The 15057-nt window shown below is 52.2% G+C and overlaps 1 protein-coding gene across 3 annotated transcripts in view; it reads left to right on the top strand.

Moving 5' to 3' along the window:
• The window catches only part of TMEM132D (transmembrane protein 132D), a 184580-nt gene extending 180332 nt beyond the window's left edge, over positions 1 to 4248 (top strand). For all 3 annotated transcript variants that reach the window (XM_063173232.1, XM_063173231.1, XM_063173233.1), the window contains one exon: positions 1180 to 4248. In XM_063173232.1, the coding sequence (XP_063029302.1) occupies positions 1180 to 2334 (1155 nt within the window). In that variant the 3' untranslated portion in view covers positions 2335 to 4248. The remainder of the gene's footprint in view (positions 1 to 1179) is intronic.
• Positions 4249 to 15057: the final 10809 nt, after the last annotated feature.

Genomic DNA, 15057 nt, shown 5'->3' with positions numbered 1-15057 from the left:
GTACATATGTGGAGTTAAAATGTAAATGCTGTCTGTATGAAAAACTGCTTATTTACAGAAACAGGACTTTGATAGTCACAGTTTTCACAAGTTGATTTGTTGGATGGGTGTCTGTCTGTTTGTCAGACTCTCACAGCAAGGTGATCCCAACTCTGACCATAGAAAAGCTCATTTCAGACAGTAAAGAATCCACAGATGGAGCCAGGTCTGTCTGGTGGGGATTTTCCAGTGCAGATACCCCAGCCAGGACAGCTCAGATCATCAGAAGCAGGAATGAGACTCCAGAAGAGAACTTGAATTTTATCTGTAAAGATCAATGTAGGAATACAAAGTTGTTTTTCAGGTGCCACAACAATTTTCAATAGCCATTTGAGAGTCCTTAGAGGACCTGATTTTCAGAAATGTGTGAGCACATGTTTTCTGAAATTCAAAAATACTTTGAAATGTTTCAAATCAGAAGCCAAAAGGCAAGGATCCCAGGAAAGCTGCAGCATGAGGCATGTTCTTAGTACCCAGGTCAGATTCATTGGCATTCAGTGAAAGCCTCCATGCACACTGGAGTACACAATCTGCATTGCTGTGACACAAGATTAAACTTTATTATTGTCTTGCTTTTAATTGCTAACAAGCGTAAAAATTGCCCTGGCTGTTTTCTAAAGAAGCAACTGATTGGTTTCCTCTGCTTATACAATCTGCTAATTTAATTTGAGAGACAGGGATCAAGGAGTGAAGGTGTGGAGTCATGTGTGGACCTGTTGGCTGCATTAGCCATCTTTTAACATGTGCTTTGTGTAATGAGAGGAGACTTTGTATTTTAAGCAGTTTAGAAATAATGTTGGGTTTTTTTAATGTAAATACACAACAGTAAATGATCTCAGTCACTGGTAATGCTCCCTGACACGCAATTTATTATGGTGCTGAAGTAGATTCTGCAGAGCCCAGGGGATACAGCTCCTTTAAGCACCTTTGTGGAAACCAATCTTATTATCAACAAGAGTTTGAGCCCAGTATTTCTCTTCGCACCTTGGCAAGACATTAATTTCACTGCTCTCCCTATTTATTTCTGTTCTGATCACTATTGGTGTGAGGATCCTGTGAGGAGGAGGGAGCAGACCAGAGCAGAGCCCATTTCCCTGAGGATCACTCTGAGTGGGTCTGTATTTGTTTTATGTATTACAGGAAGCAGCCATCAGCTGCTGGATCCAGTTCAGTGACGGATCTGTCATGCCCCTGGATATTTATGACTCCAAAGACTTCTCCTTGTCAGCCACCTCTCTGGATGAGAAGGTGGTGTCCATCCACCACGACCCCAAGTTCAAGTGGCCTGTGATTGCTGCTGAGACCGAGGGCCAGGGCACGCTGGTGAAGGTGGAGATGGTGATCAGCGAGTCATGCCAGAAATCCAAAAGGAAGAGCGTCCTGGCTGTCGGGAGTGGCAGCATCAAGGTCAAGTTCGGGCAGAGTGACGCCAGCCCCAACGCCAGCGACAGCAAGCACAGGGGTGTCCAGCTGGAGAGCGACCGGCGCCACAAGAGCCCCTGGCAGGAGAGAGGGGACGGGCACTACTCCAGCTCCTCCGTGGGCCACGAGCAGGGCAGGGCCACCACCACGCACAGGTCTGTTCTGAGCAGGAAGGAGGACAGGGAGAGCCTCCTGGACGATGCCAGCCAGAACGTGCCCCTGGACTTCACCAGCTTCCCCGCCCAGGTGGATCTGCCCAGGGCCGGTGGGGACAGCGAGGACAGCGAGCTGGTGCCGTCCCCGCGGGGGCTCAGCGACCTGGAGATCGGCATGTACGCCCTGCTGGGCGTCTTCTGCCTGGCCATCCTCGTGTTCCTCATCAACTGCGTCACCTTCGCCCTCAAGTACAGGAACAAGCAGGTTCCCTTCGAGGAGCAGGAGGGCATGAGCCACTCCCATGACTGGGTGGGGCTGAGCAACAGGACAGAGCTGCTGGAGAATCACATCAACTTCTCATCCCAGCAGGATGAGCAAATCACAGCCATCGACAGGGGGGTGGACTACGAGGAGAGCAAATACCTCCTCAGCACAACTGCCACCAAAAACATCAACGGACAGTCCTTCAGGTCTCCTGAGTCCACGTTCAGTGAGGGCAAGGAACAGAAAAGTGAGCCAACCGCTTCTCCTACCTCCAAGAGGAAACGGGTGAAATTCACCACCTTCACCACCATCTCCTCTGACGATGGCTGTCCAACTGTCAACTCAATCCTGATGAGTAACGAGGATGACATTAAATGGGTCTGCCAGGACATGGACCTGGGGGAGTGCAAGGAGCTTAAAAACTACATGGAGAGGTTACACGAAAATGCGTAATGAGACACAAAAGACTTTTTTGGTTTGGTTTGTTCGTTTGTTTGTTTTTCACTCACCTTTTGCCTTTAATTTTGGGTAGTGGGGCAAAGGGTTGTATTCTGACAGGAATCAGCTGGTGGATAATTACTCACTGGAGCCCCAAGAAGCCACCCAAAAGCAGCTGGGAGAGCAGAGATCCTGGACAGCTGTTTAAATTCAAGTCCTCTCTGTGCTCAGAGATGGAAGTGAGAGATGTGTGTGGGTTTTTGATACATGATAACATGAAAAAAACTTAGAAAAATAATACGGTCTCATTCTCTGTGCTTTCCCAGGAAATCAATAAATATAACAAACTCCAGTGCAGTTTGGATATTACAAAGCTCACACAGCTCTGCTGTTCGATATTGCAAGCTTTGGTTAAAAGCGAGAGATTGGTCTGAGAATAAATAGATCCATGAGAAGAGCATATCGTTCAGGCCACGTGCAGAGAATATCCATCCAGGAACATTCATTTAAAGCTGACAAAAGCCAACAGTGAATGAAGCAGCTCCCAGAGCTGAGGAGTCATGATTTCCAAAGAGTCTGGAGGGGATAAAGGCGTAACTGGGCTGTTTACAAACCAGCATGTTTGCCTCCCAAGCACTGACAGTGGATACACAGATACAGTTCAAACTGAAACTCTCTTTTTACGTAGATGCCAAGGTCATAAACTTTGCCAGCCAATTTTGGGTATTTGTTAATTTGTAAAATAGGAGAAGATATGATCTATACTCAGACTATCACTCATCCTAAGGAGGGTCTTTTGGAAAGTTTGAGAGAATGAGCTATTTTTAAAAGCCCGCTTTGTTTGATTGTCCTGTTTTGGATTTGTATTCCCAGCCCTTTCCCTGGAGCTCCCCATCTGGTATCCTGAGGGCACTCCCCAGATCAGTCAGCCTTGGAGCTGTGGTCCCTTCCCTTCCCTCCCGTGCACATCACTCCAGGGCTGCTCCTGCCGAGCACAGCCCTGCTGGTGCCACGCTGTCCTGGCTCTCCCTGCTGTCCCTTGCCAGGGCTGTCCCTGTCCCTGGGCCCAGTGCCCCGTGTGCTGAACTGCCACCAGCAGCAGCAGCTGCCCCTTGGTCCATCCCCTGCCCTGTGTCAGCTCCTCGTGCCCCCCATCCTTAGCCCAGCACGTTTAGAGGGCACTGGGAGGTCACAGGGGAGAGCTGCACGTTCCACACTGAACCCTGCACAGCTCAGCTCAGCAGATTGCATTTGTTTCTCCCAGGGGTGATGGTTATCCTCTGTTTTCTTGATAAGGATGTACATACAGTAGGATTTCAGTGACTACCCTTCCAACCCGACGTGCCCTCCAGCCTCAAACCAGGACATGTCTTGTGAGGTCCAACAGCAGCCTCCAATGGCCAGTGGCAAAGTGCCAAAGCACTAGCTAAAATCCAGGTCATGGATTTGATATAGAAAAATATTTCAAGCTCCCCTTTATTTTCTGGAGTCAGTCCTTGCCCCCTTTTTGTTAAGTCTTCCAAGATTGAATCTAGGTTGCTCAGTTTAATACACACCCGCCCTCCCACAAACACTTAGATTGAATCCCTCTATATTTAGAATGTACTGTAGATTGTAAGAATGTAATATATATATTTATAAACATGCCAACTGTGAATAAAATTTGCATTTTAGTGGCTTCATCTTTTTTTCCTACTCCGCACGCCTCTTTCCTTTGGCTGTCAGAACATTCACCCTGAGGAGCCTGGCAGCAGTACAGACAGGAGGGCTTTGATGGATGCAGGAGGCACAATCCACTCACAGAATTGTATTGGCAGTGCTGGGGGACCACAGGCAGCACCAACAACCTGTCATGCTACAGATGTACGTGCACCGAGTCACCCTAACAAGATTTGGAACTATTTGCAAATAAATCCATGTGCTTTATTTCTAGCCTGAGAGCCCAGTATGTGAGTTTGTGGGTTTGGGGTCTGCTTTTCTCCTCTGGGAAGATCCACCTTTGGCTATGCACCTTCTAAGGGAGCAGGTGAGTGGACAGAGCCAATGTGCCCAAAACTTTGGAGATCAGATGGTCTTTGCTTTCTTACAGCACCTCTGCTCAAGGCCTGGATGACCCAGGGCAGGACGGGGTGCAGCAGTGGCAGCACAGGACCAGTGCAGCAGTGACAGCACAGGACCAGGTGCAGCAGTGACAGCACAGGACCAGGTGCAGCAGTGACAGCACAGGACCAGTGCAGCAGTGACAGCACAGGACCAGTGCAGCAGTGAGGACAGGACCAGGTGCAGCAGTGAGGACAGGACCAGTGCAGCAGTGACAGCACAGGACCAGTGCAGCAGTGGCAGCACAGGACCAGGTGCAGCAGTGAGGACAGGACCAGTGCAGCAGTGACAGCACAGGACCAGTGCAGCAGTGACAGCACAGGACCAGTGCAGCAGTGCAGGACCAGGTGCAGCAGTGAGGACAGGACAGTGCAGGCTCCAGACAAGCTCTGCCTGAGCTCCCAGGTGAGGTGAGCAGCGTTGGAGCTGCAGCACAGACAGGCAGCCTCCCCAGGTCCCTAGCAGGTCCAGCCCAGCCCTGCCTCCAGCTCTGGGGCTATTTTGGGTGCTTTTTGCACATCAGGACGTGGTGTCTGCAGTGAGGCAGGCAGGGTGACGGTGCCCAGGTGTGAATGCAGGTTTGCCTCCCCACAAACAGCCTCCAGCTGCAGCACTGGGGATCCTGGCAGCAGATCTGAGCCTGTCTGCCTGCTCAGAGCTGCCTGTGTGTGCAGCAGCTGGAACTGCCACTGTCATAGGGCAGTGCCATAAATAATGCAGTTTATTTCTAGTGCTCTGTCTCATGGAGCTCACGGTGCTCTGAGCAAGGTGTGTTCCTTGCTGACCTGGGGAGCCCAGGGTGAGGTGCTATGCCCAGAGTCACTGCACATCTGTGACAGAACCCCTCTGTGCAGGATCCTGAGAGTGACCTGTGGCCACCTGTGTGCAAGCAAACACCCTAATTAATCTGCTAATTAGCAGAATACATCGAGTTCCTGTAGGGATTTTTGCACGTGTGTGTCTTTGAGAGGGGGTGTTGTGTGCATTCCCTGTTTGCACTGCACAGGGCCCACACTGCTGAGCAAAGCCCTCTGCACCCTGAGCATCCCAGGAGGAACTCCATGTTTCAGGCAATCAGCTGAGATCCCAGCTGGCAAACGGGGGCCTAAATCCTGTTTCCCACCATTAAAGCAGGGCTGGTGTTGATGTGCTGCACACACACAGCATTCTGCAGCTGTGGCTCCCACTGGCAATCTCCTGAACCTGATAAAGAGCCCTGCTGACAGCAAGCACTCTCCCGTGAGAGTCATTAATTACCTCATTGTTTTCTTCTGTGCAGTTGCCTCTTATTGTCATGTTTGAGTCTCTCTTCCTGTGAGCAGACTGATTGAGGCATGTTAACCAAAAAAAAAGGAGATTTGTCTGATACAGTTTGGTTCTTTTTAGAGACTTTATGCATGAATACAATCAGGAGTAGAAACTCAATGCTCCTATAAATCAGGTAAGCTGGATCTTTACTCTCTTCTTTCATTTTAAAAGCTTCCCCTTGAGCAGTCTTAAATATATGGTGGTTTAGACCCAGCTGCGTTAAACACCAGTGAGTTCAGTCTGAGCAATGCAGGTAAATAATTGGTTTGATGTGGTATTGCAAACAAGACTTCTCTGGAGTTGACTTTAAAAACCAGAATAGGAGCTAAATCTCTGTGCAGCCTGCACCAAGCAGCTCCAGAAGCCGCTTTGGCCCCTCGTTTGGGCAATGAATGGGATGTAAATGAAACGAGCGCCCCGGAGAGGCTTGAGCTCGGCTCTGTGTGTGCCGGGTGCCCCCAGCGCTGCCGGCTCTCAATGAGCTGTGGGAGCTCCTGTGAGCAGCGCAGCCTGGCAGAGCCTTCCTCCCACCCGGGCACTGAGCGAGGGAGAGCCTGGCTGGGCTCCTGCCATTGATCGCAGGCCAGCGAGCGTCACTGAGGAATCAGCCCGGGCAAGGAGCTGCCGCTGCCAAATGGTGCGTTTAGAAACTGCCTCCAGCATTCCAAAAACTCCCAGAGATGAATTTATTTAGTCCTGAAAGCCCCGGACCTCTGTCACACGTTCCTACGTGTTCATTGTGGTGCCAGAGCCCGGCCCTGAGCGCTGCAGCCACGCATCAGTGCCAGCAGAGCAGTGCCAGCAGCACTCAGAGCTGTCCTGCTGTCCTGCTGGCAGCCCTCCCCAGCACAGGGGCTCAGCCCAGCGGCTGCCAGGGGCACAGGGGTGTCCTGAGCAGAGGGGTGTCCTGAGCACCGGGGTGTCCTGAGCACCGGAGTGAGCACAGGGGTGTCCTGAGGACAGGGGTGAGCACAGGTGTGTCCTGAGCTCAGGTGAGTCCTGAGCACAGGTGTGAGGACAGGTGTGAGCACAGGTGAGTCCTGCAGCACAGGTGTGAGCACAGGGGTGTCCTGAGCACAGGGGTGTCCTGAGCACAGGTGTGAGCACAGGGGTGTCCTGAGCACAGGTGAGTCCTGCAGCACAGGGGTGAGCACAGGGGTGTCCTGCAGCACAGGGGTGTCCTGCAGCACAGGGGTGTGTGGAGCACAGGTGTGAGCACAGGTGAGTCCTGAGCACAGGGGTGTGTGGAGCACAGGGGTGTCCAGCAGCACAGGTGTGAACAAGGTCCCAGCCCGAGCTCCCCGTGCAGCAGCAGCCATCCCTCCCTGCCCTGTCTGGCTTCAGCTTGAGCAGTCCCCTGAGCGCAGGAGAGCTCTAAACCAAGGTTGGGTATCACTGCAAAGTGCTGAGGAGACAGGATTTGTGTTCTGCTTCCAGTTCATTTCTGTTTGAAAGCTCCCAGGTGGGCGCTGCCTGTGCCCTTACCCAGCCATCTGCTTAAGCACCTCTCTGAGCAGCGTTTGGCTGCCAACAGCCATCACCTTCCTCATGCAGAAATAATGCTCCTTCCACTGGAATCAGGGATGTGCTCTTTGGAAGCTTAAACAGGTGAAGCTCCGAGCTGGCAGCACTAATGGCCTGAGAGGAGCAGAGCACCGGGCCCTGCTCATCCTCAGAGCATCACAGGGCCAAGGTCACTGGAGTCAAGCCATGTGCCTGAAACAGGATCATTTTCTCCCTCCTTGCTGATGTGATATGAAGACCTCTGTCAACAAATGCTTCATTATGCAGGCTCCCTGCTCCAGCTCCGTGAGAAGCAGCAAATTAAGCAGCCCACGGATGTAATATTAATGGCTGGAGAAGCAGCAGTGCTGCTGTGCCTGTGTGCACTGCCAGTGCTCATTAGGAGATGCCCAGCACACGGCCAAGGTGCCTGCTGGATTGCACAGGACAGGTTCTGCCCTGGGAGCCTGCGGGGACGCCAGTGTCACCTTGGTTTGCACAGCCCCAGCTCGTGGCTCCCTGCTGGACTGCTCTGGGTGCTCACGGGGCTCCTGCAGGCTCCTTTCTGCAGCCACAGACCCTGCTCCAGCTCTGCTGGGTGTCTGATCTCTGTGCTTGGATTCCCCAGCTCTGGTCTGTGCTGCCTGGTGCCAGCTCTCTGTGCTTGGATTCCCCATCCTGTCCATGCTGGTTCCAGCTCCCTGTGCCTCAATTCCCCATCCTGTCCATGCTGGTTCCAGCTCTCTGTGCCTCAATTCCCCAGCTCTCTGTGCCTGAATTCCCCATCCTGTCCATGCTGGTTCCAGCTCTCTGTGCCTGGATTCCCCATCCTGTCCATGCTGGTTCCAGCTCTCTGTGCCTCAATTCCCCATCCTGCCCATGCTGGTTCCAGCTCCCTGTGCCTCAATTCCCCATCCTGCCCATGCTGGTTCCAGCTCTCTGTGCCTCAATTCCCCAGCTCTCTGTGCCTGAATTCCCCATCCTGTCCATGCTGGTTCCAGCTCTCTGTGCCTCAATTCCCCAGCTCTCTGTGCCTCAATTCCCCATCCTGCCCATGCTGGTTCCAGCTCTCTGTGCCTGGATTCCCCAGCCCTGTCTGCTGCCTGGCCCTGCTGGGTGCCACCATCTCCCTGTGGCACTGGCATGCCCAGGTCAGTGTCCCCAGCAGCAGAAGGCTGCAGCTCTGAGGTGTAACAGGACTATGCTTGTTCATGTTCAGGCCTGTGTTCCTGGTAATTAAATTAGAGCTTCCTACAGTCACTTAATGCACTAATGACAGAAAAAGCAATCCAAGGAGCTTCACTGCACTGAGTGCCATTGGCAGCGTTTTCCTGAGCTCAGTGAGGGCAGAGGGGAGCAGAAATAAGGAGAGGAGGAAGGGAGCTGTCCTTGCACCCTCCCTGAGCCCTGCCTGGTCAGCACAGTGTGCCTGGGTGAGCCCAGCCTCCCCTGTCTCCCTGAGGAGCTCACCCCCTGTATCTCCTGCCTCCCTATTTCCTCAGCAAACCCTTTGTCTGATGCCTGTGGACACACATTTTCCATCCTGTTATCATCAATCCAACCCCTAAATCACTGTGCTCCTCTTGGCCACGAATAACTTTTTACAGCTTTCTTGCATCACTCCCCTCTGCCAGGCCCAATCAATAGCTTTGCTTTTAGAGTTTGGCATTCCCTCCTGTGCTGCCCAGCAGGACACCGAGGTCAAAGCAGTCCCTCTTGTGTTCCTGCCCTCAGTACGTGCTGCCAGCCTGCAGAGGATTCTGCAACGGTGGAAAATCCAGTCTATTGATCAGCTCTGTACCGGGCTCTCCACACAGCCTTGGCTTCAACACTCAGGAATTGTCTGTGCAAGAGCAGCTGATGCAGCCCGAGGGGCATTTTTGGCAGGCTGCAAGTGCACGATCAGAAGGATTTTTCCATTGCACTGCACAGTCCTTGCACAACCACCCCAGCTCCTGAGGAACCGTGGGATTTTAATCATCTCTTCTAATTGTTCTGGCCCCTCAGCTTCTGCAGAGCTGCTGTCCCCCCCTCCCATTGCACCATGAGGAGGGGCTTTAATTGCAGGGGTGCTCTTTACCCCAGCTGTAACATGCTCTGTGAGCTGCTGGGAATGAGTGCTGCGAAGAGGAGGACAGACAGACAGACAGACAGGCTGAGCATCTGCACACAAATCAGCCTCAAACCTGGGAAATTTCCAGCTTTAGAGCAAGAGTCAGGCCACGCTCCTGAGAAATCTGCAAACAGCTAAATTTTGCCACTCTGATGCTCCTAAAGAAAATAACATCATCTCCTCCTTCGGAGTCTCACCCTTACATCTTGGAAGGCTGGTGCAGCTTCTCACCCTCCCCTGCAGTGCCCTGGGCTATAAACAGCCTCTCCTCCTTGGTGCGGGCTCCTCCGGAGGGGAGGCACAAAGGGGAAGCGGCAGAGAGGGGCAGAAAGGACCCACAGCGACAGGGGTGGCAAAGCCCAATCCCCAGGGATTGCTCTCCTCTCACCCCATGACTGTCAGCAGCTGCTGTGGCTGCACCAAGGGCTGGGAGATGGTGATGTTCTATCCCAAGGCAGCGGGAGGCCCCGAACAGCTCACACTCCTGTATTTCTGTGGCTGTAAATACACACATGGGTGCCTCAGGTACCTCCAGCGCTGCCTGCCCTCCTTTCTGCCTCCAACTCATCCCTTGCTTACTACAGCTTCCCCACCCCCACTTTAATATTTGCACTTACTGTCCCTTAAAGACCAGAAATAGCTTGTCAGATTGAGACAGCTCTTGAGAAGTTTAATTTCCTAATGCTTGTTGGAAATCCCCTTTCTGAATCTGCAGGAATATTAAGGTTCTTAGCATGAGCTGGGCACAGAGGGAATTTGCAAGTAAAGCTGGCAGGGAATTGCAGCTGGGTGAGGAGAGGCTGGATGGACAGCAGGGTGTCCCCAGCCGTGCCAGCATTGAGGTGCCCATTGTCTGTCCTGCTGTGCCACAATGGCACCTCTGTGTCCCCAGCCATGCCAGCATTGAGGTGCCCATTGTCTGTCCTGCTGTGCCACAGTGGCACCTCTGTGTCCCCAGCCATGCCAGCATTGAGGTGCCCATTATCTGCCCTGCCCTGTGCCACAGTGGCACCTCTGTGTCCCCAGCCATACCAGCATTGAGGTGCCCATTATCTGCCCTGCCCTGTGCCACAGTGGCACCTCTGTGTCCCCAGCCATGCCAGCATTGAGGTGCCCATTGTCCTGCCCTGCCCTGTGCCACGGTGGCACCTCTGTGTCCCCAGCCATGCCAGCATTGAGGTGCCCATTGTCCTGCCCTGCCCTGTGCCACGGTGGCACCTCTGTGTCCCCAGCCGTGCCAGCATTGAGGTGCCCATTATCTGCCCTGCCCTGTGCCACGGTGCACCTCTGTGTCCCCAGCCATGCCAGCATTGAGGTGCCCATTATCTGCCCTGCCCTGTGCCACAGTGGCACCTCTGTGTCCCCAGCCATGCCAGCATTGAGGTGCCCATTGTCCTGTCCTGTGCCACGGTGGCACCTCTGTGTCCCCAGCCATGCCAGCATTGAGGTGCCCATTGTCTGTCCTGCTGTGCCACAGTGGCACCTCTGTGTCCCCAGCCATGCCAGCATTGAGGTGCCCATTGTCTGTCCTGTGCCACAGTGGCACCTCTGTGTCCCCAGCCATGCCAGCATTGAGGTGCCCATTGTCCTGTCCTGCTGTGCCACGGTGGCACCTCTGTGTCCCCAGCCATGCCAGCATTGAGGTGCCCATTGTCCTGCCCTGTGCCACGGTGGCACCTCTGTGTCCCCAGCCATGCCAGCATTGAGGTGCCCATTGTCCTGCCCTGCCCTGTGCCACGGTGGCACCTCTGTGTCCCCAGCCGTGCCAGCATTGAGGTGCCCATTATCTGCCCTGTCCTGTGCCACAGTGGCACCTCTGTGTCCCCAGCCATGCCAGCATTGAGGTGCCCATTATCTGCCCTGCCCTGTGCCACGGTGGCACCTCTGTGTCCCCAGCCATGCCAGCATTGAGGTGCCCATTGTCCTGCCCTGTGCCACGGTGGCACCTCTGTGTCCCCAGCCGTGCCAGCTCCTGGGCTGTGCTGCTCGCACAATGGGCTCTGTTAAGGCACCTGGAACGAGCTCCTGCATTATTCACTGCATTTATTGGGATACAATATTTGCAGCCACTTCATTAAATTCTCTTACAATGTCCTGTCATTTTCCCCTGTCTCCCTGCCAGTGCCTGGCTCGCACAGATAATGCAGCAGCAACAATGTGGGGTGTGGGGAGGTGGGAAATGGATTTGTTTTCTATAAAAGAGGAGAGCTGGGAATGATTTCACTCACTGATCTGAGGATTCTCTCTCTCTCTCTTCCCCTTTTACCCTCCAAAAAAGGAAAGAAAAAAGAGAATGAGCTTGGCACACATCATTTTTGGGTAATAGATCCAGGCAGTGAATACTCAGGGCAATTAAGTCTGAGCAAAGAGAAAAGCCTCCAGCCTTACAGCCTGGGAGGGGTGTGCACAGCACAGGACACACAAACACTCATTTCCTACACCGAGCAATGAGCCCCTGCCCCCCTCACCTCCCAGGGTGCTCATAATGCAACACATCAGCCTCGTTAATTGTTTATTTTTCTTTTTAACATTCCAAACTGTGCTGTGAGGAGGGGCTGATGGAGCACAGACTCTCCTGGCTCGGGCCCTGCTGCTTGCCTGGCACTGCAGGAGTGTCACAGCTGCCAGGGATGGCAGGAGCCTCCTCCAGGTGTGGCTGCACATTGGGAGACTTTGGCTCAGCATCCACTGTCCAGTGAGCAGCAGGGATGGGGAAGAATAAATGGAGTTTTATGCAGTGCAGTTCAGAAAAATCAACACTCTGCAATTCCTCCCAGGTTAGATGGGGTTTTGGGGTTTCTATCCTGTGCACACAGTGTTTAAGGTGAAAGGGTTGCATTTGAACCCCTTGGCTGCATTTGGAGCAGCTTCACAAGATCTGCTCTCCTCCAGGCTCTGCTCCCATCCTTTGGGCTGTGCTGGCACAGCCAGGAGGGATCTGTGTCCCCAGGTGAGGCTCCTGCTCTCTCCCATCCTTTGGGGCTGTTCCTGGCACAGCCAGGAGGGATCTGTGTCTGCAGGTGAGGCTCCTGCTCTCTCCCATCCTTTGGGCTGTGCTGGTGTCTGCAGCCTCTCTGTGCTGACACAGGAGGGATCTGTGTCTCCAGGTGAGGCTCCTGCTCTGCTCCCATCCTTTGGGCTGTGCTGGCACAGCCAGGAGGGATCTGTGTCTGCAAGTGAGGCTCTGCAGCCCCACATGCTGTGCATGAACACAGAATTCACTCTGCAGTGACAGAGGCAGCCCTCAATAACTGTGTGCAAACCAGGTTTCACCTGTTTGCCTGTGCATTTGTCTCTCCCTTCATCATCCAATGCCAAACACCTGAGGAAAGGTCAGCCCTGACTTGGAGAGGCGAGCAAACAGCAAACAGTGGAGATGGCTGTGGGGTGCAGAGCTCAGAGCAGTCGGCTGTGATTGCAGTGCGGGGTGGCAGCAGGCAGGGACCATCCTGGGACCATCCTGGGACAGAGCTGCCCTGGAGCAGGCAGGGACCATCCTGGGACAGAGCTGCCCTGGAGCAGGCAGGGACTGGGACCATCCCTGGGACCATCCCTGCTGGGACAGAGCTGCCCTGGAGCAGGCAGGAACTGGGACCATCCCTGGGACCATCCTGGGACAGAGCTGCCCTGGAGCAGGCAGGAACTGGGACCATCCCTGCTGGGACAGAGCTGCCCTGCTGGAGCAGGCCCTGCCCTCTGCTCTCTGCCCTCTGCCCGCAGCAGGAGCCACAGAGGGAGAACCTCAGGCCAGAGCAGAGGAGCTGTCACACAGCACAGTGCCAGCCTGCCTCGGTGAGTGTGGCACACAAAGAGCAGTTCTGGTGGTGGGAATAGTAAATACCTGATGATTTGTTGTTTTCTCTGGTAGCAGCATTAACAAAAGCTTGCTTTTGCCGTGTGCTTTTAATGAGTCAAGCAGTGGTGATGGAGCCGTGTTTGGAATAATTCTGTGTTTTCTCAGGAGAACGCTGAGCCCCAGCCTTAACCTTCCCAGCAGTTCATGGCACTTGCAGCTGAGTTATTTGATTAAAATATTATTTTTACCAGCTCCTTGAGAGTGCTGCACAATGTGATTTATGCTCATTGTCAGGGCGTGTTTGTTGAGGCTCTCAGACAGAATGAACTCTCCATTCATTGGCACGGATGCCAAGGGAACTGCTGTATCCCGAAATAATGGGGCAGAACGTGCAGAAAGCCTTCTGCTCCTGCAGCTGCATCCAGTGGGAATTACCTTAGGGAGTCAATCTGCATCCTCTGGCACTGGGATTGCAGCCACAGTGATGCCCAGTCCCTGGAGGAGGTCAGAGTGCATTTACATTAAAGGTCTCTCTGTTCTCCTCCCTCCCAATACATGAAGCAGCAAGGCTTTATTTCAAATATATTCCTCTTGCTCAGCCCTTAATGGCTCGAAGTTTTATTATCTTTTATTATATATTATATATATAATATATATTATATATATAATATATATATACATTTACAAATATTTATAAATATATAGTATTTCTATAAAATATATTTATACATATAAATATAATAGATTATATATAATAGATTATATATATATGTATATATATATATATATATATATATGTAAAATATTTTAAAAATTATTTTATTCCCTGAGGAATAATCTGACTTACTTTCTGTACCTCTCTAAAGCAGAGCTGCTGCACAAATCCTCCCCACTATCACAGTCAGATTCCCCAATCTTCCCCAGAAAGCCTGGTGCTGCAGTTTGCCTTTGCAGCCTCCCCACACGCAGGAGGGTGCAGCTGGTGCAGGGAAAGGCGCAGCCCTGTGCCTGCTGTGCAGGAGTGCAGCCTGTGCAATGATCCTGGCCCAGCCCGCCAGAGGCTCGGGCAGTGCCAGCTGCCGAGGCTGGGACAAGCAGGACCGATGGAGTTTTTAAAGCGATTTCAGGTGAATTCTTACCTAAACCTGTTTTTAAAGCAAAAATAAAAACCAACCTGTGAAGCAGTTGGGAGCTGTAGGGGATGCAAAGGCCACCCTCAGGCTGTGAGCTTTGCTGTGTGGCTCAGGTTGAATTGGAGCTCTGAAATAACAGTGGGAATTTCAGTGGCAGGGATTCACTTCTGAAGCACTAGAGGAGCGTTTAGTTTCAATGAGTGATGAAACCTGACTGAATCAGACAAATGAAATAAGTGACCTCTGTCTGGCAAGGTTATGCTTGTGGCTGGACTTTCTTAAGCAGATTTGAAGTGCACAGAAATAGGAATTGTGAGTGAGAAGCACATTAAAATGTCATCAAAGGGGGTGCCCAGGCTCAGGAGCAGGAAGGGTTAAAGGGTGCCCATGGGGTGAATGCTCTCTCAGGTCAGGTGCCCACAACTTTGATTTCTCAGTGCCCAGATGTCCTCTGCTGGTCTAATTAAAATGTATTGTTTAATTTCAAGCACATGTTTTAAATTAGCTTAATGGCAATGCTCTAGGGGAAATGAATTTCCAGAGTCATTTTTCCAGGCACTGGACAAAAGTGCTGGCCTGCATTTTTTGGAAAGGGTGTGAGATTTGAAGTGCCCTCCATATTTGCTACCTAAAAGAGATGTCACAGGAATGACATGGAATAATTACTTGATGAAAATATGCTTCATTTAGGGAAAATTACATTGCAGATGATTATCCACCCCTTTGGAAAATGCAAACTGTTTCTTAAAAAATGAGGAATCCTGTTTTTTTACTACAGTTTGCTC

The sequence above is a fragment of the Melospiza melodia genome, chromosome 20 (genome assembly GCF_035770615.1).
Source record: "Melospiza melodia melodia isolate bMelMel2 chromosome 20, bMelMel2.pri, whole genome shotgun sequence".
Taxonomy (NCBI): Eukaryota; Metazoa; Chordata; class Aves; order Passeriformes; family Passerellidae; genus Melospiza; species Melospiza melodia.
The sequence above is the reverse complement of the archived record's forward strand: the minus strand, read 5'-3'. Positions and strand labels throughout refer to the sequence as shown.